The sequence below is a fragment of the Larimichthys crocea genome, unplaced genomic scaffold, assembly GCF_000972845.2.
Source record: "Larimichthys crocea isolate SSNF unplaced genomic scaffold, L_crocea_2.0 scaffold172, whole genome shotgun sequence".
Taxonomy (NCBI): Eukaryota; Metazoa; Chordata; class Actinopteri; family Sciaenidae; genus Larimichthys; species Larimichthys crocea.
In genome coordinates this window covers 311,112-337,863 of record NW_020852345.1, presented here as the reverse complement: position 1 = coordinate 337,863, position 26,752 = coordinate 311,112, and the positions used below count along the sequence as shown (strand labels likewise).

At 40.4% G+C, this 26,752-nt stretch overlaps 1 protein-coding gene across 1 annotated transcript; it reads left to right on the top strand.

Moving 5' to 3' along the window:
• The first annotated feature begins 10,205 nt into the window (after nt 1–10,205).
• Nucleotides 10,206–19,713, top strand: hhipl1 (HHIP-like 1). The gene is made up of 9 exons (XM_027275712.1): nt 10,206–10,616; nt 12,516–13,162; nt 13,748–13,891; nt 14,094–14,422; nt 15,302–15,428; nt 16,088–16,233; nt 16,334–16,415; nt 18,711–18,793; nt 18,921–19,713. Exons 1-9 carry the CDS (start codon nt 10,314–10,316, stop codon nt 19,487–19,489), a joined length of 2,430 nt encoding a protein of 809 aa, XP_027131513.1. The 5' UTR covers nt 10,206–10,313; the 3' UTR covers nt 19,490–19,713.
• The last annotated feature ends 7,039 nt before the right edge of the window (nt 19,714–26,752 follow it).

The window sequence follows — 26,752 nt, the reverse complement described above, 5'->3', positions numbered from 1 at the left end:
TAAACCTTTAATGTTTTTGTGTGCAGTGGAAGCACTTGACACAACCCTGGAGGCTAACCGGGGGCAGATGTACTGTAACTACCTCAATTCATTGCTCCATTTTGTTTCATATTATTCAGTCTTGTTAAGGTGCTTCTATACATTTCTGAAATAGTGCAGTGGAAACAGAATTTACTGTAGAAGGATACATTTTGTTCCTAATCTGGTGTGTGTATCATTAAGACCGCTCACAGCCTGCTCAACCACATCCTGTTTGCATTTGGAGATGATCCCAAGGTCAGCAGCTAAATATTTTTGCCCCCCTGTTTCTCCATAAGAATTAGAGGTTAATGTTTGTTTTTTTTAATTATACTTTTTATACTTTATTTTTTAAAGTTTTTTGTACAAAACATGGGCACCATCAAAGTAGGTATGGTTACAATATGGTGTGACAAAATAATTTGCTATGCTAACTAAGGCTGCAACTAACAATTATTTTAATAATCGATTCATGGAAAAAGCATTAATTTCCATCCCTTTATTCAAAAACAGAACTGACAGTGCAAATTCACAGTGCAAACAGGTTGCACATTGAACATCCCTGAGCTGTTAAAGTAATAATTAAAAAAACAACAAATGAACTAACACAGAAAACATACACGTGTATGAATTACATCTGCCAAATATATAAACTTTTTTTTAAATAAAGTGCACAAAAAGATGTATATTTTTGGGACTAAGCCATTTTCAGCTCGTTTTTACTTCTTTAACATTTGGGCTTATAAACAATACTTATTGTATATGGAACACCATGTGTTTGGCATCTATAGATTCAGGAGAACCTAGGCTATCATATGTAATTCATGTAATGTGCTTATAAAGGATGTATGAGTGAAAAATCTACAATACACTAAAGAATTTCAAAAACAAAAAGTAGATTTTTATGTCATTTTTTACTCAAAGTCAAAGTTCACAGTACTACTGAAGAGTTTTTGAATGAAAATATTATTTTTCAATCTCTTTGCCTGATGAGTTTTTGAATGAAAATATTATTTTTCAATCTCTTTGCCTGATATACATGTGCAGTTTTTCAACCAAATATGTGAAAAACAATAAAATAATGCCCTTTCAATAAAAAAGGTCCCATGCGTTTTTGTCTCATTTTCCTCAGGCATGCCACTTAGCAAAGCAAAGAGCCTCCAGAAAGTTAAAGCTGTCATTCAATAGAAATCGTATCTATGAAGTAATTCTGTCACTCTGCTCTGTGTGCTCCCTGCCCCCTGCACTCTGCTCTATGGACACAGCGCTCTCTCTGTTGTCCCTCCCCACAAGACCCCAGAATCCCCTTTGATTGGCTAGAATACATAGGACCAGTTATAGGAACCGTCCACTGATTGGTTGAAAAAGAAACTAGTCTGCCTAGTAACGTTTGTTCATTCGTCGACTGCATATGGAGTCGGCCAAGCATCTATTTTTCAATTGGTCTTTTACGCGGTGGCGTAGAACAACAGGGAAGTATCGGACAGACATAAACCACATCTCCGTCTTCAGCAGACTCCCAGAAAAACAGTGCAAAAACACATCTCTCTATAATAAACCGTTTCAGAGATATTCACAGATATGTACAACTTTAGACTTGTCTAGTCCGTCCTCAGGGGGTTAAAATGACCTGAGCCAGAACAATAAATAATTTATATTAAAAAAAGAAAAATACAAATCAGAAAACTTAATGGGATTTGTTTGAACGTTAGACTTAACTTGTTCTCTACACTACACTCACAAACCTTCACACTCAGACACACACACTCACTCTCTCTCCCACTCCCTTTGTTCTACCTCTCTTGCCTAAGGACATTTTGGCATGCAGACTTAAGGAGCTGAGGATCAAATCAGGATCAAATCATCTAATTTGTGGACAACCTGCTCTACCTCATGAATCGCAGCCACCCACATATAATATAATGAGTCGTGGATGCTCTTGACTAGTTATAAACTAGAGGTGACTGAGGCTGGGGCTTATAACACATTATATCTACTTATACTCACTACTACTATACACACACCTCAAGAATCAAGTGTAGTATGAACTCACAGTATCCTATAACAGTCCAGTTAGTGTCGTAAGTTGTCATTATATGTGTTCAGTAAAGTTAATGTTTCATCATAACATTTCTGGTTATGATTGATGATCATTCAGAGAGTTGAGTCAAATGTGTCTGCTCTAAGAATGAAAGTTGTATGTATAAAATATAAATGATAATGAACTAAGAAAACTATTTTGAGTGTGGAATTAAACCAATGAGTTGAGGTGTTTTAACAAACAACAACAGCTGTTTGCAGTCATTAAAGCCCTGTTTACACACAGGTATGCATATATAGCTGGGGTCAGGTGTGACTGCTATGGTGGCCGACAAGGGCAAACGCGCCGCAAACAGCCAAACGCTGCAAACACAGGAATGCTGCAATACCAACAACTGCAAGACAGAAACGCTGCAAATTCACTCCATAAAACGGAAGTGTGCCAGGCCACTAGGGGGACCCGACCTGAGAGATTGACCAGTCCAGTGGGGCCCAGCCTCTCTTTAAAACATGAGCCAGATACTCAGAAGAAAGTTGGCTAACTTCTGGAGAAAGGGCTAGTTCAATTTGTGGCAGCAGCAGCTAGTAGTGGCCAGCAGTTGCCGGCATCTGGGGCAGTCGCTGGTGTCTGGGGAAGCTGCCACTAAAATTCAAACCTCAGCCGCGCCCCAATACACCACAACACAGTAATTACTGTTGTTCATTTGGCTTTTTTATTAATTGCAAATCCTGTAAAACATTCTCCCAGCAACTAAATGCTGTTGTATAATCAGTATTTTTTAAACATTTTTATGAACTTATTGCATAACTTTCCTTTACCACTGAGAGGCTGCAGGTCAAGAGCACGGTTAAGGAAGAGGGGACCCTATAATAGGTCAATATTATAGTAGCGCCCTCTACCAGAATACAATGCAAACTACTTCAAATGGTCTGACGCGCTTAAGAAGATTAAGGCCGACATTTCAAATGGGTAATTACAATTCGAATATGAACTTTTCACCCCTCGTTCGAACCCATGTTCGAATATTGAATAAAACCGGACAGCCTTACCACTAGCTACCATGGCAACTGCTGCTGTTATGGGCATTGTTTTTATTTTATAAAGCAGTCGTCATTGTTGCATTAGACTGGCTGGAAGTATCATTTTCATCATGTGATTTCTGCATTCATTTGCATTTATTTAATTAATCTCTCAACATGCTGCTGCCGCTGTGTGGGGCAGCTGCCACTGCCTTGGCGGTGTTGGGGCACCTGCCACCGCCCTGCCATGGCAACTGCTGCTGTGTGGGGCATTGACATTCCGGCATGTGGGAAAGCTTATGCAGAAATCACCTAATGTAAATGCTTCTGCCAGTGAGTCTAATGCAACACTGACGACTGTTTCATTAAATAAAAACAAATGCCCATAACAGCAGCAGTTGCCGAGCCAGGGCAGTGGTAGCTGCCCCAGACATCACCAAGGCAGTGGCAGCTGAACCACCTTAACACATTATACCATATTTTTAATGTGAAATTCATCCAGGCTTTTTTTTGTCTCTTCCTCTTAACTGTGAAGTATAAAAATAATTTCTTAGACAAGCCAGTGCCATACCTCACCTTTTTTCCTCCTAATTGTTGAATCAAATTCTTAGTTTCTTTGTCTGCCGGATAAGCTGTAAAATCCATTTTTCCCATTCCCTAAATTAATTATTTACCTCTACTGGAAGAGTTCAAAAATGTTTAGCAGTCGGGGGAGAATGTTCATCCTGACTGCATTTAACCTGGAGTTGAGGCCTAAAAGCACCATGTTACAGCAGGCAGACTCATAACTTAAAGCAAGAGGTACGTAAATCTGAACGCAAATGGCGTGCCACTAAACTGGAAGAATCTTGTTTAGTCTTAGATAATCTCAAAACATACAGGAAGGCTCTCCGTAATGCCAGAGCAGCCTACTACTCTTCATTTATAGAGGAGAATAAGAACAACCCCAGGTTTCTCTTCAGCACTGTAGCCAGGCTAACAGAGAATCACAGCTCTACTGAACCATCTATTCCTTTAGGTCTAAGTAGTAATGATTTCATGAGCTTCTTTAATGATAAAATTATAACTATTAGAGACAAAATCCATCACCTCTTGCCCTCAACAGGCACTGATCTGCCTTCTTACACAGCAAGTTTGGAAACAGCTGCATTTGACACCATTGACCATCAAATTCTTTTACAGAGACTGGAACATTAAATTGGCATCAAAGGAACCGCCCTAAGCTGGTTTAAGTCATATTTCTTAGATTGTTCTCAGTTTGTTCACATCAATAATGGCCTCAAGCTCCACTGTAGTTGTTTTGGATCAGGATTTGTCCTTTAACGTCCACATAAACCAAATTTCGAGGACTGCATTCTTCCACTTATGTAACATCACCAAAATCAGACGCATCATGTCTCAAGCGGATGCAGAAAAACTAGTCAAATCAAATCAAATCAAATCAATTTTATTTGTATAGCCCAAAGTCACAAAGTACATTTGCCTCAGAGGGCTTTACAATCTGTACAGGGAGTGACACCCTCTGTCCTTAGACCCTCGGTTCAGTGAGGAAAAACTTGCCCAACAAAAACCTTTGTACAGGGAAAAAATGTGGAAGAAACCTCAGGAAGAGCCACAGAGGAGGGATCCCTCTCCCAGGACGGACAGACGTGCAATGGATGTCACGTGTACAGGACAGATCAACACAAACATATTGTACAATTACAATGACTGATAAAATGACAATGAATCACAATGAATGATAAAAATGATTACAGTAACAGATATGGTAGTAATAATGACAGTAATAATATATGTAGTGGACATCGTGCAGGATCACAACAGCAGCACACGATCCCGAAGAACCTGCTGGACGACAGAGCACAGAAACTCCGGGGAAGTTTGGTTAGTAACATGCATTAATGAGACATGTCCAACAGATGGAGAGATGGAGAGATGGGAGAGAGAGAGAGAGAGAAGGAGAAGATAGGAGAGAGAGAGAAGAGAGGAAGAGAAGATCTAGATAATAGAGAGATAGATATTGTTTTCGTATGAGCTGTTCTACTCTCATCTTCAACACAATACCTTGCCTGACTAGGCATAACCTTGATGTGTGGAGTACCCCAGCATCTAATCCTATTCACATAACTAAGGGATTGACCTGAGCCAGCCCTAACATAGGCTTCTATCAAAAAGGAAATGCCTTAAGTCTATTCTTAAAAGTGTTGACCGTGTCTGCCTCCCGAACCCAGAAAGGTATTTTGTTCCACAGAAGAGGACCTTATTGAAAAGCTCTGGCTCCCAATCTACTTTGTGAAACTATAGGAACCACAAGGAACCCAGCTCCTGATATGCAGTGTTCTATAGGGGTAGTAAGGTATTAATGGCTCTTTTAGTATATGATGGTGTCCGACCATGAAGAGCTTGGTAAGTAAGGAGAAGAATTTTAAATTCTATTCTATTATTCTAGATTTAATAGGTAGCCAATGCAAGGAAGCCAAAATGGGAGAGATGTGATCTCTGATCTTGGTTCCTGTCAGAACACGTGCAGCAGCATTCTGAATTAACTACAAAGTCCTAAGAGACTTATTAGAGCAGTCTGATAATAAAGTTACAATAGTCCAGCCTTGAAGTAACAAATGCGTGGACTAGCTTTTCTGCATCCGCCTGAGAGACAATGCGTCTGATTTTAGCGATGTTACGTAAGTGGAAGAATGCAGTCCTCGAAATTTGTTTTATGTGGACGTTAAAGGACAAATCCTGATCAAAAACAACTCCAAGATTCTTTACAGTGGAGCTGGGAGCTTGTAGGTCATCCAACTTTTTATATCCTTAAGGCATGCTTGGAGTTTAGTTAACTGATTGGTTGCATCAGGCTTGATTGATAAATATAATTGGGTGTCGTCAGCATAACAATGAAAATTGATAGAGTGATTCCTAATAATGTTCCCTAAAGGAAGCATATATAAACTGAATAGAAGTGGTCCAAGTACAGAACCTTGTGGGACTCCATGACAAACTTTGGTCTGCATGGAGGATTCATCATTGACGTGAACAAACTGAGATCAATCTAAAAAATACGACTTAAACCAGCTTAGGGCGGTTCCTTTGATGCCAATTTGATGTTCCAGTTTCTGCGTGTAGTCCACACATTTGTTACTTCTAGGCTGGACTATTGTAACTCTTTGTTATCAGGCTGCTCCAATAAGTCTCTTAGGACTTTGCAGTTAATTCAGAATGCTGCTGCACGTGTTCTGACAGGAACCAAGATCAGAGATCACATCTCTCCAATTTTGGCTTCTTTGCACTGGCTACCTGTTAAATCTAGAATAGAATTTAAAATTCTTCTCCTTACATACAAAGCTCTTCATGGTCAGGCACCATCATATCTAAAAGAGCTCATAGTTGTCAGGCCTGGACTCAAAGGAGGACTCAGATGCAGAGAGTTCACCAACTGGGTGGAACTTTATTAGGAATACTCCAACACTGAGTGACTCAAAGAATAGACTATGAAAATTACACTAGAGTCAAAATAAAGATACTATTCAAGAATATACTCTACAAAACAAAACCACTCCAAAGAGGGAAAAAACATAAAAAGCAAAGAGGAAAAAGGTAACAGAAAATCACTCCACAAAGGGAGGACAAAAGCTAAATCCGCTATAAAACTGAACAGAAAACAATAACCATATACTATGAAATTTACAACAAAAAATCACTCACGTGGAGGCAAAAACAACAAGCACACGTTACGTGGGGAAGCAGAGAAGATCAAGGACTGTGGGAACGACCGGCTGGGGTGAACAAAATGAACGAAACACTCTGGCACAAGAATCATCAATCAAAAACAATCACGGCAGGGAAGACAATCAGACCGGTGACACATGAGGAAGGGCAAGTGACCTGAAACGAGAGGAGAGTTATCTTTCAAAATAAAACAGGAAATGACAAGACAAGACAAAAACCCAGCTTGACCTCACCACGTGACAATAGTACCTTACTACCCCTCTAGAACACTGCGCTCTCAGGATGCTGTGTTTTCCTTGTGGTTCCTATAGTTTTCAAAAGTAGATTGGGAGCCAGAGCTTTTAGCTATCAAGTTCCTCTTCTGTGGAACAAACTACCATTCTGGGTTCGGGAGGCAGACATGGTCAACACTTTTAAGAGTAGACTTAAGGCTTTCCTTTTTGATAGAGCTTATAGTTAGGGCTGGCTCAGGTCATCCCTTAGTTATGCTGCTATAGTCTGTCTCTGTCTCTTTCAAGGTTATGCCTAGTCAGGCATGGTATTGGTTGAAGATGCAGTCACATCTCCTTTTACTGAAAACTCTCTCTCTCTCTCTCTCTCTCTCTCTCTCTCTCTCTCTCTCTCTCTCTCTCTCTCATACATGTCTCATTAATGCATGTTAATGCATGTTACTAACTAAACTTCTTCCCTGGAGTTTCTGTGCTCTGTCGTCCAGCAGGTTCTCATGGATCGTGGCTGCTGCTGTGGTCCTGATGACGTCCACTACATATATTATTACTGTCATTATTGCTACCATATCTCCATTACAGTTTATAGTTAGTTTATGATTTGCTGCCGCTGTGCATTTGTGTCTCTCTATCTCTATCACAGGTTCCACTGCTACTGTAATCATTTTATCAGTCATTGTAATTCATTGTCATTTTATCATTCATTGTAATTGTACAATATATCTTTGTTGATTTGTTCCATACACGTGACATCTATTGCACGTCTGTCCGTCCTGGGAGAGGGATCCCTCCTTTGTGGCTCTTCCTGAGGTTTCTTCCACCTTTTTGTGGGCAAGTTTTTCCTCACTCGAACCGAGGGTCTAAGGACAGAGGGGGTCATTCCCTGTACAGATTGTAAAGCCCTCTGAGGCAAATGTACTTTGTGACTTTGGGCTATACAAATAAAATTTGATTTGATTTGATTTAAAAGTTCTATATATATCTATATATATATATATTATATATATATATATATATATATATATATATATATTCTATATATATAATATATATATATATATATATATATAATTACCCATAATTTGCCTGTATTAGTTGTAAGAGATCTTTTGTTTAGACTTCTGCTTCCACAGAGAATATGTTTGTCCTGCAGGCTCTTTGGGGTTATTAAAGTTTAAAGTCATGACTTTGTTTTTGATCTGTTGAGCTTATGGTTTGCCAAATCAGCCAGCAGTGTCATCAATTCCACAAATGAGTCTTCTGGGTCCTCCAAAATAGAGTCAGGACGTCATCTGTAAACGCTACCTTCTGTTCAATCCCTGAACTAATGCCTTTGACAGCTTCATTCGTCTAATCAATTCACCTATGGGTTCAATAAATAAGGCAAAGAGTGGGGAAAATTGGGCAAACCCCGTCTGGTACCTCTCTTCAAAATCTGAAAAGTCTGAAAGATCACTGTTAATTTTTTATCTGAGCCAGCCTAATTTAATTAAGATAGCTAATAATAATAATAATAATAATAATAATAATAATAATAATAATAATACAATCCTTTATCTTAAACCTGTCTCTGTTGAATATAAAAAGTAATGTATCCTTCTGTAGACTGAATGTGGGGAAGAAAAGTGCGTGTAGTCTCTACTGGTAGGATACAGTTCCCTCCACACATCTATGATGCCCAACTCTCCCATTAATAAATGTACTTTTCTGGCCAGAGGCCTAGATAGACAACTCTCATCGTGTTAAGTCTGATGTTAAAATCCTCCCCCCACAAATTAAATCAAAGATGTGTCTATAAAATAATCATTCACTCCCTGGTGGAGCATTCATTCAAACATTCAATAGTTATTTCATCACCTTCTATCTTCCCTGTAATCTTAATACATTTTTCACCTTATCTTTACTTTTTATGAACTATGTTCATTATTAAGTGTGTTTAATATAAGAGTAAGAACTCCTCTCTTGTGGCCTGATTCATGTGAAGAAGAAAAAAAAATGTCTAAAATCATTGTTTTGTGTTTCTTAAAGGAAAGCTATTTGTGCTTTCTCTTCTTTCAGTTTTGACATAATCTTGCTTCTCTCAATATGACTCAAAATCCTACTGACATTGAATAAAATTATTCTCACTGGTCCACCTTGCATTTTGTTCTAACTAAAGGAAAAGAATCACTTCTAGACAAATAGTAACAATCCCTCTCAACAAATGAACACAAGAAAAATCTGAACTAGAATAATGAGTGAACATAGAACCTTTTAACTCTTTTTGACGCAACAACTCACTAACTTTCCTAAATGGATCAGGGGACCCTCCTCTGTGAAAAAATTCCCCTCATTTATGACTTGACCATGTTGTTTAACTCGTTTCGTCTATTAACATATTTTTATATATTAAGTTTTAAGCCGATCTGTTCGGCAATCACCATTTCTCCTTTCAGACAGTCTTCTTTGGTTTGAAGTCAATTTGTATTTTCATTTGTTCACGTCTGAAAGCTTACAGCTTGTCCTGAAACCTGTTATTCCGCTGGTCCAAGTTGTTTACTCCCCACACTAGCTGCCATGTCCACACCCAATCCTCGCCATCAGGGATTCTGGTTGTGGGATTACATTGATTCCCTGGTCCACTAGAACTGACCTTGTCTCCTCCCTGTATCATAGTTTTTTGTCCTTCCTCATAGAAGATTCTCACATGTTTGACCAAAATTTCCCAGTGCATATTCATGGTCGAGGCTGATTTTGTAGTTTTGCCACGTGAAGCCTTTCTTTTAAACACAAGAGCACTTTCAAACTATTTGCCATGACAATCTAACAAATGGAATTTCTCATGACAGTCCAGTCCTGCTAATTAAACTGCACCAGTCTAAAGTCTTTCTTGTTAACTAGCAGTCAAGTCAAGGACACCATCTGTGTTCCAGCTCAATAACATGCATTATTCTTTTCTCTTCCTTTCCCCCCACCAACTTCAGATCAACCCTCTGAACCACTACCTCGACCTTTACCCCACCTCCACCACCTCCTCCGCCCAAGGACCTCACCACCTCATCACACTGTTAGGAGAGAGATGATTAGATTGTGTAAGGCCGCCATCTACTGGACAGCATCATGATCTTTTGGAGGGGGGGCGATCGTCCGCTGCAGCCTGACAGCAGACAGACAGGTTGACGTAGGAAACAGCCGGTCAGCACGTCAGAGGGTGACATAAAGCGGATGACTGGACTCAGAGCAAAGTGCAGACAGGAAGCTACTTCTGCAACTTTGTCTTCATGATCACCGACGCACGCCATAATGCAGCGGTGGTATCGGTGTTGTGGTGAAGTCCGGGGTCGGCTATGGCTCTTGCCGATTGCCACTTTGTATTTTTTGGCATTAAGTGTCGCACCTGTGATGTTACACCCGCAGTGTTTGGACTTTAAGCCGCCCTTCCAATCGCAAAGGGAGCTGGCGTTTTGCGTAATGTACAAAGAGTTTGGCTGCTGTGATTATGAGAAAGACCAGCAGCTGATGGCAAAGTACTACCAGATTATGGATAATTTTGATTATTATGGATATGCCAACTGTGCTGGATTTGTCCTGGAGCTGATCTGCCAGGTAGGCATGCATGGACAAAGGTCACTTGGCAAAAAGTCCCCATCATGAGCCATTAGCCTGACCAAACAGCACACCACATTACTTTTATGTAAATACTGACTTAGTTCATAATATGATCTTAAAATGAGTGTTACACATGAGCTGTCATTATCATTGACCTCCTAACTCATCTAACTCCTGACTCATCTTAAACTCCCCCTTCTTCTTCATGGGCATTTAGGGGAAATACCTCATTAGTGGAAATTAATCATCACAGATCTGGTTGGTTGTGCTTCCATGTGCACTTGGTACATTTCTAACCCTATAATGCCATTCGTATCATATTTGATACATGAGTTTCTGAGACCTCTATCTCATCAACATCAACAATACTTGCCTTAAAAACCCGTTGCATGTAATCTGATACATGTGTTCTACCCCCTGCTGGAATATCATGTCACTACAGGCAGCTTAAGTCTTGTTTTGGTCATTTCCAACATGACCGCCCCCAGTAAATGTCCCTCCCCCGTTTTTTAGGAAAATCATTGCTAATTTTTGATAAGTCACGGTGAGAATAACATCAAAATTCTAAGTAATTTTTTTAAGTAAGTTGTTCATTCATTGAAAGAATGCATATTTATTAAGTAACTCATTCTTTATATTACAATTTAATCATGTTAAAATGTCTGTATCAAATTTGATACAGCAGGTATAAAATAAATTTTTTCTCCAAATTGTCATTTCTTGTTTTTTGTAATTTAATCTACATAATGCTTACTAAAATACAAACACACTATTTTGATGACTTCATTAATCTAATTAATCACTTAAATGCCATCTTTAAATACATTTTGAGTATTTACAATAACAATTCCTCTGAAATAATGCCTATGCTATATGATATATCTATTTTTAGATGTCAAAAAGGCTAGAGGAAGAAGAGAGAAAGAGAAAGCACATTAAAAATGTCATCAACATGATAATTGATGGTGATACAAGTGACATAGAGCAGTTGGCAGAAGATGATGAGGATGAGGATGAGGAATGGACTCCTCGGGACAGGCAGGAAAGTTCAGATAGCAGTGATGAGGAAGACAAACAAGAGGAAAATGTAGCCCAGACAAGCACAGACGAGGTTCCAACAACACAGGACACAATCAGAAAGGAGTCAGTGACATATGTCTACTGTGGGAAGTGAAAGGGTTCATCTTTGCCTGAACAAGGACAGAAACTGTTTTTCCGCCTACCACAAAATGAAATAAAAAGGTGTTAAAAGGTGTTAAAAGTGTTATGTGAAAAAGAAAAAAAAGGAAAAAGTTCATGTTCATGTTCTATAATTTCAAAATGTTATTTTGATATTCTTTTTTTTGGGCTAAAATGAACATTGTTGTAAACAAAAATTTGCCAAAAACGCCCACTGTATCAAATATGATACAAAAAATATCTCATAAACAACATGATATAGCAAAAAAAAAATTGTGGATTTTGTTATGAGTTAATAAACATCTCAGTTCAGAAAAATCAGAATTTTCAGGCTATTTTTTGATGGGTCAGGTCTTACAGGGCTAAAAAAAGAAAATATAATGAATTAACAGGGTAGTCTGCTATGATTTTCCTTTGTTAAAGCTGCTATTTCAATATGCTAATAAGCAACTTTGATTTATATGGAAGGTGTCGGCCATTATGATGAACCCACATATAATTACCCCCTTATTATACATTTCCCTTCAGGTCTTTCAGCTCGTTGTTTTGGTTTTATGCTTTTCACAGTGTTTGTATCAGGTAATGATGGAGAGGGAGAACAGACCAAAACAGAGCTAAGGAAATATATAGGAGTATAGGAGTATATTGCACATTGTACTCAGTCTTTCTCTTTATGTCTCTTCTCTCCTCCTAACCTTTCTTTTTCTGTCTGTCCAGGAATGCTCTCCCTATGCAGCTCACCTCTTTGATGCTGAGGACCCACACACACCAGTCAGGACTATCCCTGGCCTTTGTCCAGACTACTGTTCCCAGTATTGGAAGAAGTGCAGGGACACCATCCCTCTCCTGTCTGACCACCCACACATAGCTAAAGTCAAAGAAGACCAGACAAATCTCTGTTGGTACCTGGAGCTAGGCGATATGGACTACTGCTACCCACACCTCCTCAGCAAACAGAAACTCACTCAGAACCTTGGTCGGGTTCAGTCAGACTCAGACGGCTGTCTGCAGCTGTGCCTGGAAGAGGTTGCAAATGGGCTACGGAACCCACTCGCCATGGTGCATGCCAACGACGGGACGCACCGGTTCTTTGTGGCAGAACAGGTGGGATTGGTGTGGACGTACCTTCCTGACCGGTCCAAAATGGAGAAACCATTTTTGAATATTACCAAGGCAGTGCTAACATCATCATGGGAAGGTGATGAGAGAGGGTTTCTGGGACTTACCTTTCACCCACAGTACAAGTACAACAGGAAGCTTTATGTGTATTACTCAGTGGAGGTGGGTTCTGATGAGAGGATCAGGATCAGTGAGTTCCTTGTGTCATCCAACGACATGAATGTGGTGGATCACACCTCTGAGCGGTATGTATGGACAGTATATAATAATAATAATAATAATAATTAATAATTATTACACCGGTGCAAGATGTGTATACATACATAACCACAATATATAATAAACATATGTGTATAAGATATGATATAATATGATATATAGTATATGTATAATATATGCATTATAAATACTAATACTAATATCATACAGTTAATATTAACACATATCACATATGATATGAAGTTCATGTTCCAGTATTGGAGTATTGGAGTGTTGTACAGGGTACACAGTACAAAGGTGACAGGTAGATTTAGTCCAGTTCTGTGATAGTGGCTCTGACAGAGGTAGATAAAGTCTTATTGCAGTAGGGAGCACCCACCTGCGTGTTCTCCAGTTTGGCCTTCAGCAGTCTGGGCTGGATGGTGTTGAAGGTGTGGGGCAGGAGGTGATGGGGGCAGGTGGGGGGTTGTTGCTTGGAGATATCTATCTCGGTATATCCAGGTTAGAAAACAGCAATGGCTTTTAGTGGCCTGAAACATTTCAAACTGTGCATGTAGAGGAACAGACTTCCCTATTTCTTCTCTTTTTTGCCATGTCCGCTTTAATTCCAGGGTCATTCTCGAGATCGATGAACCAGCATCAAACCACAACGGAGGGCAACTTCTATTTGCAGATGATGGCTACTTGTATATCTTCACAGGAGATGGTGGAATGGCAGGAGACCCGTTTGGAAAATATGGGAATGCCCAGAACAAGTAAGATGTCTTTAAAAAACTAAATCTAGCCACCTTCAAATGATCTGAAGTAGCAAAGATGTACCCACCTTTTGAAAATGCAGCAAAGAACTCCAGGGATACTGTTAGATTCACGTTTAGTTACAATATAGAAAGTGGAATATGATGTTTCTGTGCATTTCATATTAAAAGTCACTTTTCTATACTGCCACACCTACTTTAGGTCAGCTTTGTTGGGTAAAGTTCTACGAATTGACGTGGATGACAATGAGAAAGGTCCATTGTACAGAATTCCTCCAGATAACCCCTTCATACATGAGCAGGGAGCACGACCTGAGATTTATGCTTACGGTGTCCGCAATATGTGGAGATGTTCTGTGGACCGGGGCGACCCTCACACGAAACAGGGCAAAGGTCGCATCATCTGCGGGGATGTGGGCCAGAACAAGTTTGAAGAGATCGACATCATAGAGAAAGGTCGGAACTATGGGTGGAGAGCCAAAGAGGGCTTCTCCTGCTACGATAAGAAGCTGTGTGCCAACAGCTCACTAGGTAGGTGGTTCCTGTGATTACAGATGCCAACATGGTTACTAATGGCTTACCCTCTTCCAATTGCAAACAGCAGTGGTTTCCAATTGTATTTGTGTGAGCAAAGGTTAAGGAATCTGGAGGCCAAGTTTTTCATTACACACAAACACCATGATGGCTCTCTCCAGACAGGAAAAAATAACTAATGTCACTTTTCCTGTCTGGATTGAATGAAGTACTGTAATGTTGAAAAGAAAGCTGTACACTCTTGGCCACTGGTAGTACTGGTTACCAATCTTTTTTCTACTGCCACACTTTAAAGGACATGAACTGATAATTACAATGAAACTAACCGCATCTACTTCAGGAAACTCAAATGTCCTGTAAGCAGAATGTGGATCATCCTGTAGATGAAGTGGACAGCTATATAATCAGTGACCATAAAATGTTAACTGTTATGCGTTGTATTAATAAATAACTAATCAATTTAAAGCATTACATTGTTCACAGTCCTTATAAAATTGCATCATCAGTTACTTCAAACACCCCATGTTAGTTCTTGTTTCAAGTCAAGATGATTATGCTTTAGGGTCAGGATAAAGCATCATATACAATAGAGAGAGAAGGATCTTTACTCTACTTTCAAATAATGTGGTAAAAATGAATTAGAAAATAAAATCGGGTCATATTTCCGTGTTTAAATTAGTACATATAATACTTAGAATCCATTTCCATCAGATATACATAGATGTGATCTCATTTGGGCACATAATCATGAGTTTTACACTTTGACTGATCCATTTATATTTTCACTAATAAAAGCATGTGGCTTCATTGTTAACAAATGACTTACAGAGTTGAAGGAGAAACTGTATAATAATAATGACACACATTTTTTCACAGATGATGTCCTGCCTATTTATGTATATCCTCACAAGATGGGCAAGTCAGTGACTGGTGGCTATGTGTACAGAGGCTGTGAATACCCCAACCTGAACGGCATGTATATATTTGGAGACTTCATGAGTGGGTAAGGTTTTATCTAGTTAATGGCATATTTTCTTTACAAGATAATGATGTCAGACCTGAAGATAACTGCTGCAAGGTGCCTGCAATATCTGCATTTCAGAATTTCAGAAATCACATTAAGTCTGTGGACTAGTTGATCAACTTTACTTTATTTGTAGATAAACATTTTACATACTGCATGCACTGCAAAAATGTTCACTTTACTAAACAATTGTTGTTAATTAGTCCTAAAAGTCTTATTTTCTTAAAACAAATATGTCCATGTGTCTTCAGTAAAAATCCACTAGTTTTGGGGAAAAACAACTTTTAAAACTTAATTATAGTGTCATCACATACTGTAAATTAAAAATAGTAATAATAATAATAAAAATGATCATGAAAATTCTCTCTCTCTCTGTTATTTGTAATGAAATAGTGTACACTGTTTGTCTATTGTGGATACTTTTACTTGGAATACTTCTTCCACCACAGACGTACTGTATAATAAAACACATTAATGCATGTAACACTGTTTAAAAGCACTTTAGGAAATGTAGGAAAGCATAATCAAAAGTAGAAGAAGACAATACTGGTTGGTACGGAAGAAAAGTTCACACAAGGCTACACCATAAAGTAACACTGCACTGCACATTAGAGATTGAGGGTTTGATCCTTCTCCAGGCGTTTGATGAGTCTACAGGAGGACACAAATACAGGACAATGGAAATACAATGAGATCTGTATGGGAATGGGCATGACCTGCACCTTTCCTGGACTCATCAACAATTACCACCAGTACATCATCTCTTTCGCAGAGGATGAAGCTGGTAACGCATTAACACATGCACAACACAAACTTCATTGTAATTTTGAAATATGTTTTCTTGTGTAACCTCCTGGAATAATGTTTTATTTCTTTTCTCTCAGGCGAGCTATACTTCATGTCAACTGGAGTACCAAGTGCTACATCACCTTCAGGAGTCGTTTATAAAGTGGTGGATCCCTCAAGGTCAGTAATACAATCATTACTTTGGTTCTTTCTATTTCTTCATCATCTTGTGTAATTTTTCATATACAGTGACTGTTCACTGCATAGAGACACATTCACTCTTTCTTGGAAAACATACATCTAAGCATAGTTAAAACAAACAAAACAAAAAAACAAAACAAAAAAAAACAGCATGTTATTCTTCTCTGTGAGCCCAAGGGATGTGCATATTATGATCATACTTGGCTAGGATGTAAGCTGAAGTCTGTGTTTTCTCATCTGAATTTGAAGGCTATACTGCCTGTTTCTGTTTTGGTAAAGAAGGGAAATGAAGCCGTGTTGGCAGTAGTGTGAAAGGCCTACCATACTAAATCTCCCTTCTCTGACATTGCTTCAGACAGCTCTTGGCTCTCTCTGCATTTCTCTCAGCAGTAGATGGTTGTGTCACCTAATTTGTTTCCCAGCCATCAAGCTCATTTGAACTGTTCCCAACCACTGTAAGGAGCTGGTTAAAAGTTAAAAGTCCAGTGTGTGTGTGTGTGGTGTATGAACCATTTATTCCTCCATGGTTTTAAATAACTTGATGACTTCCATGAGTTGAGTTGATATTTCGAGACTGGGATGTCCCACCAATTTTTTTCTCACAAAAGTCCTTCAAGAATAGATTATTTTTACTTGACTCTAAATTAATCTCCGACTTCATTGGTTCTTGACTATAATCATAAAAAGAAGCAGTATGCCTGGTGTCTTCACCCATCACTGCTTTCTGCAGTGTCATGCATCATTCTGTCAATACATATCTACTAAGATCTCAGAATTCATGGAGAGTAATGACAACTTGGAAGTCACGGACTCCACTTTATAGGAAACTTTAAAAGTTATGATTCAGAGTCGGTTAATCTCTTTTGAATTGAATCTTCACTGAAAAAAGAAAGGTTGTCAGAAATTGAAACTGAACTATCACAATTGGAACTTGCCTCCAGCCCTTCCACCTCACAAAATATTCTTGAACTAAAATACAAATATAAAGCAATCCTATCCAGTCAGGTATGTGACAAACTGTTTCAGATCAGACAGAAACATTTTGAGTTGGGGGATAAGCTCCATAAATTACTGGCCTAACAGTTAAGAGACTTTCAAGCACCAAAAATGAAAATGAAATCAAAATCTGGGGAACTGGTTATTGATCCTAAAAATATAAATGATAGATTTATAATATTATGCAGAGTTAGACATGAAAAAAGCAAAAGAGAAGGCCTTTGATCAGATGGAATGGGCCTATATATGGTGAAGGTATTTGAGGAATTTGGATTTGGTTGTCAATTTGTTTTGTGGATTACGATGCTGTGTGCTCATTTGTCTTCCTCCAGCCTCACAACCCAAGATAGATTAGTGCCATCCTCATTACACCGAGGGACACATTCGGGTTGCACCCTCAGCCCATTGCTCTTTGCCATCGCGATTGATCCCTATTGATCTCATCCTTGTTCTATTAATGCCCGGCACCAATTAATCAAATTTAAGGTAATGCACAGGCTTCAGTATTCAAAAACCAAACAGCACAGAATCTTTCCTACAATTTCCTCTTCATGTGACGGATATAAATCTGCAGAGGGTTGTGTAGCCACCTTTTTTGGACATGTCCATAACTGTTAAATTTTTGGTGTGACATATTTAAGTGGTTGTCAGATATGTACAGCTGTGTGTTTGAACCTGACTTGGAGATTGCAATTTGCTTCTTCTCTAATAAAGCACAATGGGTACAGACCACAATTATCTATGGAATGGTCATTGCAAAGAAAGACTCTGGAAGTTAGATACTCTGCCTCAGTTTAAGATCTGGTTAAGTGAGCTTACATACATATGGAGAAAGTTCAACATAGTATGATGGACAATCTTAATTCATTTTCAGATATATGGCAGCCATTTCTGGTTCACCTTGCTAGATATGACACTGACATTGCCACCCAGCTTTCATTGTTTAGTACTTGTGCTAAGATGCTAGTGGCAGTCATGTGATAGTGTTAGTAATTATTCTTTTTGAATATGCCCTGTGACTGTTTCTGTTATGTTTTTTTTTCCTGGTGTGTGTCCCTGTTTTTGTAACCTGTAATCTACAAAATTCTAATGAAGATATATATATATATAAAATAATGAAGCATTTATATCTACAGAGGCTATGGGTCCATTTCCACAGTCCAGCATGATGAACTGCCATGTTTTCTACAGTAGCCCAACCTTTACCTGCTTGTACTCTGCTTGTCTTTTCTTCTTGCAACAGAATTTCATTCTGGTTTGTTATTTGTTGTTTTTTAGACGTGCTCCACCAAGACAATGTCACTATGATCCTCTACCTGTCAGAGTGAAAAGTAACCTTATCAAGTTTGTTCCCCAGGAAAGTGAGTCTACATCCATTACACTTTGACTACTGGGTAGTGTGGAAAACTCATTAAATCTGTACCATGCTGTTATATACATAGTTGGCCAAATAATATTTAAATTGTTTTTTAATCACTCTTCCACTAGCATTAATCAGCATCGAGCCACCAAGGAAAAATGAGGATGTGCCACAACCCACAGTGTCCACTGATTGGCTCAGAGAGCTTATAGACAGTTTGGATGAAGTAGGACCAGGCCCAACCACCCCTTTGCCAACCACAACTACACCAAGAACACCCAGACATTCAAGGCGAAAAGGCAGGCGCAGAAAGGGCAAGCCCAGAGTGCAGGGTGCGCCTGAGCTCCAGAATGGAGCGGTGAGACTGGTTGGGGATGAACAAGGCCGAAGTGACCATGGACGGGTGGAAATCTACATAGACGGGGAGTGGGGCACCGTGTGTGATGACCTATGGACCATCAAGAATGCTGCAGTGGTTTGCCAACAGCTAGGTTTCCGGTACGCTCTAAAGGCAGCCAAGAATTCAGAGTTTGGAGAGGGGAAGGATCTGCAGATTCTTCTTGATGATGTTCAGTGTGATGGGACTGAGTCCAGCCTGCTGAACTGCAAACACAGTGGTGTGGGGTCACATAATTGTGTCCACTATGAAGACGCCGGAGTGATCTGTGGCAACTCGAACTACGTTGTAGAAGTCTAAATGTTTGATTACTATAAAATCAGAGCAGATTATAATTAATTGAATCTACGCTAAATGTCTGTCTTTTCAATAAGCTCTTGGGGAAGAATGTTCTCCTTCCCTTGATCAAGAATACCAACACATAGCGATGAGCCATCAAATTTCCAGCAGCATAAATCTTAAGTGACATAAATCTGATCTGAAATTGCTGTATTTTGTCAAATAAAAAGGAAAAGGAAAGGAAATCTTGTAGAGTAAGCACATTACGTAATGCTTTGAACAAGGTGTATTGCACTGATTCTTCTCAGGAAATCAAAATCTGAAGTAGATATAAGTAGAGGGGGCACCACCAAGAAAATGATTTCATGAAAGCATCCCAGGAAGTACAAAGGTGAAATACAGTTGTTTTATTTTCCAACAGAGCAAAAGTTTATTTTAAGATGTTCATTACAGACTTTAAATTGTTTATGTAGCATTGTTTAATTTAAATGCTTGGCATTGTTGCATTAAGTCTGTGATTTGCTATAGTAACAAACATGTTGAATGTTGATGTATTTCAATGGTAAATCATTGGAATTAAAACTTTTAGCCTGCTAAATTCCGAAACAGGTAGCCTGTCTGATAAATCGACATTTGAGAACAAGTGCTGTTTTTTCAGAGGAGAAGAAGAGTAACCACGTCACATATCTACATGTTGCTCAAACCTGCGGACAAACAAAAACTTAGTTTGTGTCAACTGAGCTATACATACGCATAACATTGATCTCTACGAGCAGCCAACGGCCTGATGAGTGTGTAGGGAGCGTCTGCAAATTTCAGCTCCAAGAGAGAGGCTGCAAACAAAAATCAATAACTCCACTGTTATACAGTATTATGACCCCAAAATCACTCCACATATCATCAGTCTCCTCGTGGTCATACTACAGGTTTTAGAAAAATACACTTTTTCATAATTTTGGTGAATTTTTATTGTGAACTAGAAAAAGTTCTAAAGAAATTTTGAGTGTGCCTGACTCTGGCCCCGTCGCCCCCATACATTATTACTGACACTGCTCAGCAAATTCAGTGCTAGAAAATTCCCGCAGAAATTTGGGGCGCTGATGCGCTAAGAAGAAGAAGCTTATCACTTTACTGTCTATATGTACGCGATGTACAGCTCGCGAGAGGAGGGATGTGAGACAGCAGAGACAGGAGAAAAAACAGATTTATGGGTCAAGACATATTCGTCGGCCAACACAGCAGCAGCAGACATTATACTCACTTTTTGCTCATTCAAATATACCACGATGCGCTCAGATAAACACTTCTTAAAGTCTTCTAATAGAACCATCTCTCTCAATGCATTAAAAACATTGACTTTACAGGTGGCACACCATTTATCAAATAGAGTCCCCTTCTCTCGGGCAAACTCAACATAAGTCTGAGCAGGAGTTTTTTTGTGATTCCTAAACTTCTGCCGGTACGCTTCAGGCACAAGTTCATACGCCTTGACAGTTTCATAGTCTAAACTATCTTCAACGGGGAGTGCAGCTATAGCATCTTGAGCTTTCCCATGCATTTTGCACTGAAGTAGGAGTGTCCATACTTCAGGTGTCCATTGCAACGCAGCTGCTATCCTCTCGAATACATTGAAATAGGAGTCCACTTCACTATCCCGAAATACAGGTACCAAAGCCACATGCTTACTGATGTCAAATGCTATATTATCATACCTAGGCAGTGTGAACGGTGTCTTCCCCCGCTCACCTGCCTGATAGACTTGCTCAGCATCGGAGGGAGTTCCAGTACGGGGTTCACTCTCTGCTTCTGCAGAGGAACTGGGATGAGACACAGACCTCACCTGCTCAGTCAAAGCAATCACTCCCTGTTCCACCAATCCACTCATCAGTCGCTCTTTAATTTCTTTTATTAACATGGCTTTGGTAATGGGAATATTGAAGTGGGCAGCTATCTCCGCTAACTCATCTTTCCTACAACCATGTATTTGTTCGACCGTAGGATGCACTATAAATTCCTCCAAACTAAATTTCCCTGCCATGGTGCTCAGCAGCCAGCAGCACTCACTGAAGAAGACAGCTCACAATTAATTAAACAATAACAAACCTGTTTCAGTATCAATTTACAATTATTCCTTATCCCGGATGAGCCCCCATTTATGTTACGACCCGGCTCGTTAGGTGAGCCGTAACATAGAAAGGGATAAGAAATAAAAAGAAAAAGGACACTTTTTTCAGGTTCATCCGTTTATTTTTTTAATCTAACAAAAGGTGGTGAGGGAAAATGGAACAAAAAGGGCACACGAGTGCTGTTTAAAAGAACAAATAAATATAACACAAAGAGAACTCTAACAGAGCCTATTCTATACTAAGTCACTGTGAACAAAACCAGAAACAAAAACCTCACTATTTAATCTACTTTTATCAATAACCAAAAAACATCGAAAACAGCACCCCTAAATCTAATGAATCTAACAAAAAATCTCTTCATGAGTAATCAGTATTTAAATCAAAACTAAACCCTGCCCAATCCCAGAAATTCCAACACCAACCTTCTGAAAACACGAGGCGAGCTTTCTGAACAACACACACACACACAAAGCCGCGCGATGCTCAGGTGGCTGCAGTTTAAATGCCCGGGCCAGGACAATTGGACACAGCTGATTGGCCGGCTGGGAGAGGATGCTGAGGACACCCCGCTACCGGGGCGCCCGCGCGCCCCCCACGAAGACTGCGCCCTGGGCGGCCGCCCACATTGCCCATAGCTAAGACCGGCCCTGCTGCTGCTGACTCCTATTTCAGGTGGCTATTTCAGGTGGCTATTTCAGGAATGTCTCAAAAAGGTTTGCACAGACAATGCAAATGGGTTGCACCCTTAGAAGGAAAACACCCTATTTTGAGCAGCTAAAATATAACCATATAGGGCAGCTATGTATAGAACAGGAAGACAAGGAGTGACGTCAGTGGACCGGTGTAGAACAGTATAAGAAGACTGAAGCAGGAAGGACTCTTCCGATCTTACTTGGCTCAGTGGTGTAACAGATGCATTTTCTGTGGTAGGATCTCCAACAGCTGTTGTTACAACCTGAATAAATACTTTGAACGAATCCACGTCTTCTGAGTGCTCATCTTGCATCAACCAATTCGGGGAGGTGAATTGAGATCGCCTCAACAGTTTTGGGGGCTCGTCCGGGATGCAGGAAGAGCTGGTTTTGGCTTAAAGGACAACACACGAGCGACACAGGACACAGACCAGGTCTAAAATAAGGTAAGCAGAAGCCTGTTTAACTCGAATTCTGCAGATTGAAAATACTAAATTAAGTGTCCTGGATCTGTGAGTGTGAAGTCTCTAAACTTAACGCGTGAGATCGTTGCAAAGTTTGGTAAACGGCCAGAAATAAAGTTTTGAGTGAAAAGAAATGTGAAATACCTCAATTGGCAAAAAAGATAAATAACAGACTGCCTTGGTCGTGGCGGACAAAGCTGTCATTGGATGCGAGGACGGTGCCCTGGGTTGGCGGCTGGGTTTGAGGCCCGGGGAGTTCAAGTGTTAAATGTTGTGTTAAATTGCAAATGTTGCTGTATCCTTGATGTTTAACTGTCTGTTTGTGTTTTGTGAGGGAAATTAAGTGTGTAAAACATAACTTTGAAGTGTCTTCAGTAAGAGTCATATAGAGCAGTGTCTTGACAAAAAAAAAAACAGACAGAGGAAACCTTTGCGGTGTGAACGTAATCTGTCTAGGCCACGGAAACCTTTGCGGTGTGAACAGAAGTGGTCATTTTTGTCACAAAGGTCAGTTGTTCTGGTGTATGCCATATAAACTGACTGGCTGCTCTGACTCTACCACTGAATAGGACTGGTTGTTTGGGGCTATTCCATACAAACCAGTTGGCTTCAAAGTTTAGCTAGGATTAATAGGATAGTGTAGAATGAAAGGTGAATTTGATAAAGATGATGGCGGATGGGGACCTGGAAGCCATTTGAAGAACAAATCGCTAATGTAATAAAGGCTGCGGCCAGAGTTATAGAGAGAAAGGATAAGGAGGCTAGGTTAAAGAGTGTGAAGGAACAGCTAGAACAGCTAGTAAAATAAGGGCAAAAAGTTGTCCGATACAGGCTCCTTAGGAGCCTGGTTATGGCAGAAAGAGATGGAATGTGCAGTCAGGAGAGATGAGGCACAAGAGAAGGAAAAGAAGGCAGGTAGACTGCAGAAAGGCAAGTGGAGAAAGGAAGGGAAAGATCAGATCTAGATCAAGATCGACGGGGATGGTCTGAGCTGGCAGTCTGGTGGCAAAGTGTTGAACATTTGAATAAGGACGGAGGGAAGCCATCACGCCAACATAAGGTAAGATCAGACTCGCAACCTACATCTCCACCTCCATACGCCTCTCCTAGTGCACCGCCTACGGTGGGTATTTATCCCACTATACAGCTTACAGAGGGTAAGCTACACATTGACGATGACCCAGACTCAGACTGGACTGGACAAGAAAGTGACGCTGACACCACATCAACTAAATATAGACCTATAGAATGTACACCTCGGAAGCCAGACTGAGAAAGACGATCCCTTTGCACAACGCAGAACACGAGAAGAACAATTAGAGCACACACACAAATAGACGAGGAAATGCAGGAACAGGAGCTAATGGCCAAACTAATACGGCAGGTAGAGAGGGAGGCTAGAGAAGAAGACGAGAGGAAGCAAATAGAGGCGGCCCGAAAGGCCCAAAGTACCCCCGCATATACCAAAGCAGACCTAGAACAGGCGAAGGTGTACTTAGGGCAGCTGGGAAGTGGGAGGATGGGCCGAAAATAGGGAAAAAGGCAGACGTCACAGGTTCATGAAAGGAGGGGGGAGGCAGAAGGATCAGAACAGTCAGGGGAAGAAGAGGAACAGGACCGTTAGGGGCTTGATCAGGCACAGGTAAAACCCACCATGATAACCTGATCCCACAGAAACCCTACACAGCCCCACAATACCCCTTAAGGGGTACAGGAAACCATTATAAATATCGCCCCTTTGGAATCGGTGACGTACAGGCACTAGTGGATAAATTACCTCCAGTAGCAGAAGGTGGAGGTTTATGGCTAAGCCAGTTGGACAGTCTCACAGCAGGTCACAGGTTAGATCTAGGAGATTTCAGAGCAGTGATAGCTAGATGCTTGACAGGGGCAGACGTACACGAGATTGAACAACAGGCCCAAATCCAACTTACAGATGATAGCATGCCGTTCACACGGGTTAGCACACGGGTAGGGAGAGTGATTAGAGAGAAGTACCCCCTCCCTAATGCAGCAGTTATGCCCAAGCTAAAATGGGATCCAAAACAGAACCCATGCGAATTTTTAGATAAAGGTAAAGACACGTGGGTAAAACATACAGGCTGTCATCCAGGAAAGGTAGGGGCACAGAGAGAGTGGTACAGACAGGCTATTTTAGAAGGTGTTCCAGAGGCAGTGAGAACTGCTATGAAGAATAATCCGGACATGTTAGGGTGTGAGTCACATGTGTGGGAAAAACATCTTATACAACACTTATCTAAAGCACAAGACACACATGAGGGCGAGCAAGGCACAATTAAAGATCTACAGACACAGCTGTTGAGGATGCAGATACTTGAGGTGAAACAAAAAGTAAATGATAAGAAAAAACAAGACAAACCACACGCTAAGGTGATGGTAGCCGCTGTTTGTTTATCAGGAGTGGAAGCCCTGGATCGCCCAGCTCGAGCCATATGTCTCTCCTCCTGATCCCCCTCACGTTACCCTCTTTTATGACAGATTGCAGACAGATTGGTATCAAGACAAATTTCAGGACCAGCTTGAAGGTAAAAGCTGGACAATTGAAATTCAAAATATTTATGTGGCACCCGAAGGAGTAGCTGCAGGGGTAAATCTGAGCCCTGAGCTGTTGCAGTGGTACATGATGTCAGATGAAGCTGCACCACATGTCTCTCTAGCGCTGCATCCACAACACCAAGCTAAAGAGTTAGGAGGCGTGGTAAAGAGGGCGTTAGCCCAGACTGATTGGCAGAACACTAACATACCACAGGTACAGTACTCTGCCTTGGGTAAAACGTACAAAATAGTGATAATAGCATCTAATTCTGCTGTCATGGAACACGACCACATCACAGGCCACCATGGTAGGGAGAAGACAGACCCACTACCTGACAGCAGAAATGATTGACAAATTACCTGACCATCTGTGGGCACAAGGTCCCACAGATGTAGGGCTAACAGATTGCGCACCTATCACATTCTCAGTTAACACTGATATACCATTGTGGGTACGTCAATATCCCCACAAACCACAGGCCGAGACAGGGATCCAGGATACAATAGAAGGATTAATTGAGTAGGGTGTGTTAGAACCCTCTCAGTGTGGAGAAGAAAGGGACAGGTAAATACCGCATGGCACATGACCTTAGGGCAATTAATAACATTTTGACCACACCCACTGTACCGGTACCGAACCCATATGTGGCTTTAGCAAACCTGGACCCCTCTCAGAGTTGGTTTACCTGTATAGATTTGGCTAACGCTTTCTTTTGTCTTCCCCTAGCAGAAGAATGCAGAGATTTGTTTTCATTCACCTACAAAGGATACCAGTTGCGGTATACTCGGCTGCCACAAGGGTTTGCACTTTCTTCTGGTCTATTTAATCAGGTACTCAAAGACGCACTGAGTGGCTGTCCTTTGCCCGATGATATAACGTTAGTACAATATGTAGATGATCTACTTGTAGCCGCACCTACAGCAGCCTCTTGTATCAACGCGACACGTTCCGTCCTACAACATTTAGCAAACAAAGGTTTCAAGGTAAGCAAGACCAAACTTCAGGTAGTGTTGTGGAGAAAACCTTCCAGAACGCAATGAAATAACAACACGGAGACAGCTGCTTGCGAATCCGAACGAACCTTTACTTTTACTTTTCACAACCTTTTATACCCATTTTTACGTCATTCTTACATCACTGTTACATAGTAAAATCACCAGATCTGGACCCAAATGTCCTGTACTTTCTTATAATCATATGTTTGTGTTCTGAGCGTCACATGAACGTAATATTGTCTATGTGTTTCCCATGAGCCTGCATGGTGTGTGTGTGTGTGCTTGACTCCTTAATCTTGGTCAAGGCCAATCTGAAAACAGACTGGCTGAATGTTATCTGGTGGCAGAGAAACATTCAATACTGTCCTAGCTGTGTAATCTGTGTGTTCGTGTATTTTGTATGTCTATGTGTGTGCCTTTATGTGTCTATGTGTTTGTGCATAATATGTG

Excerpts from the sequence above, each read along its gene's own strand:
- hhipl1 (XM_027275712.1), top strand. The coding sequence starts at position 10,314 with ATGCAGCGGTGGTATCGGTGTTGTGGTGAAGTCCGGGGTCGGCTATGG. Across the intron at positions 10,617-12,515 it reads TCCTGGAGCTGATCTGCCAG|GAATGCTCTCCCTATGCAGC; the intron begins GTAGGCATGCAT and ends CTGTCTGTCCAG. Across the intron at positions 13,892-14,093 it reads TATGGGAATGCCCAGAACAA|GTCAGCTTTGTTGGGTAAAG; the intron begins GTAAGATGTCTT and ends CACCTACTTTAG.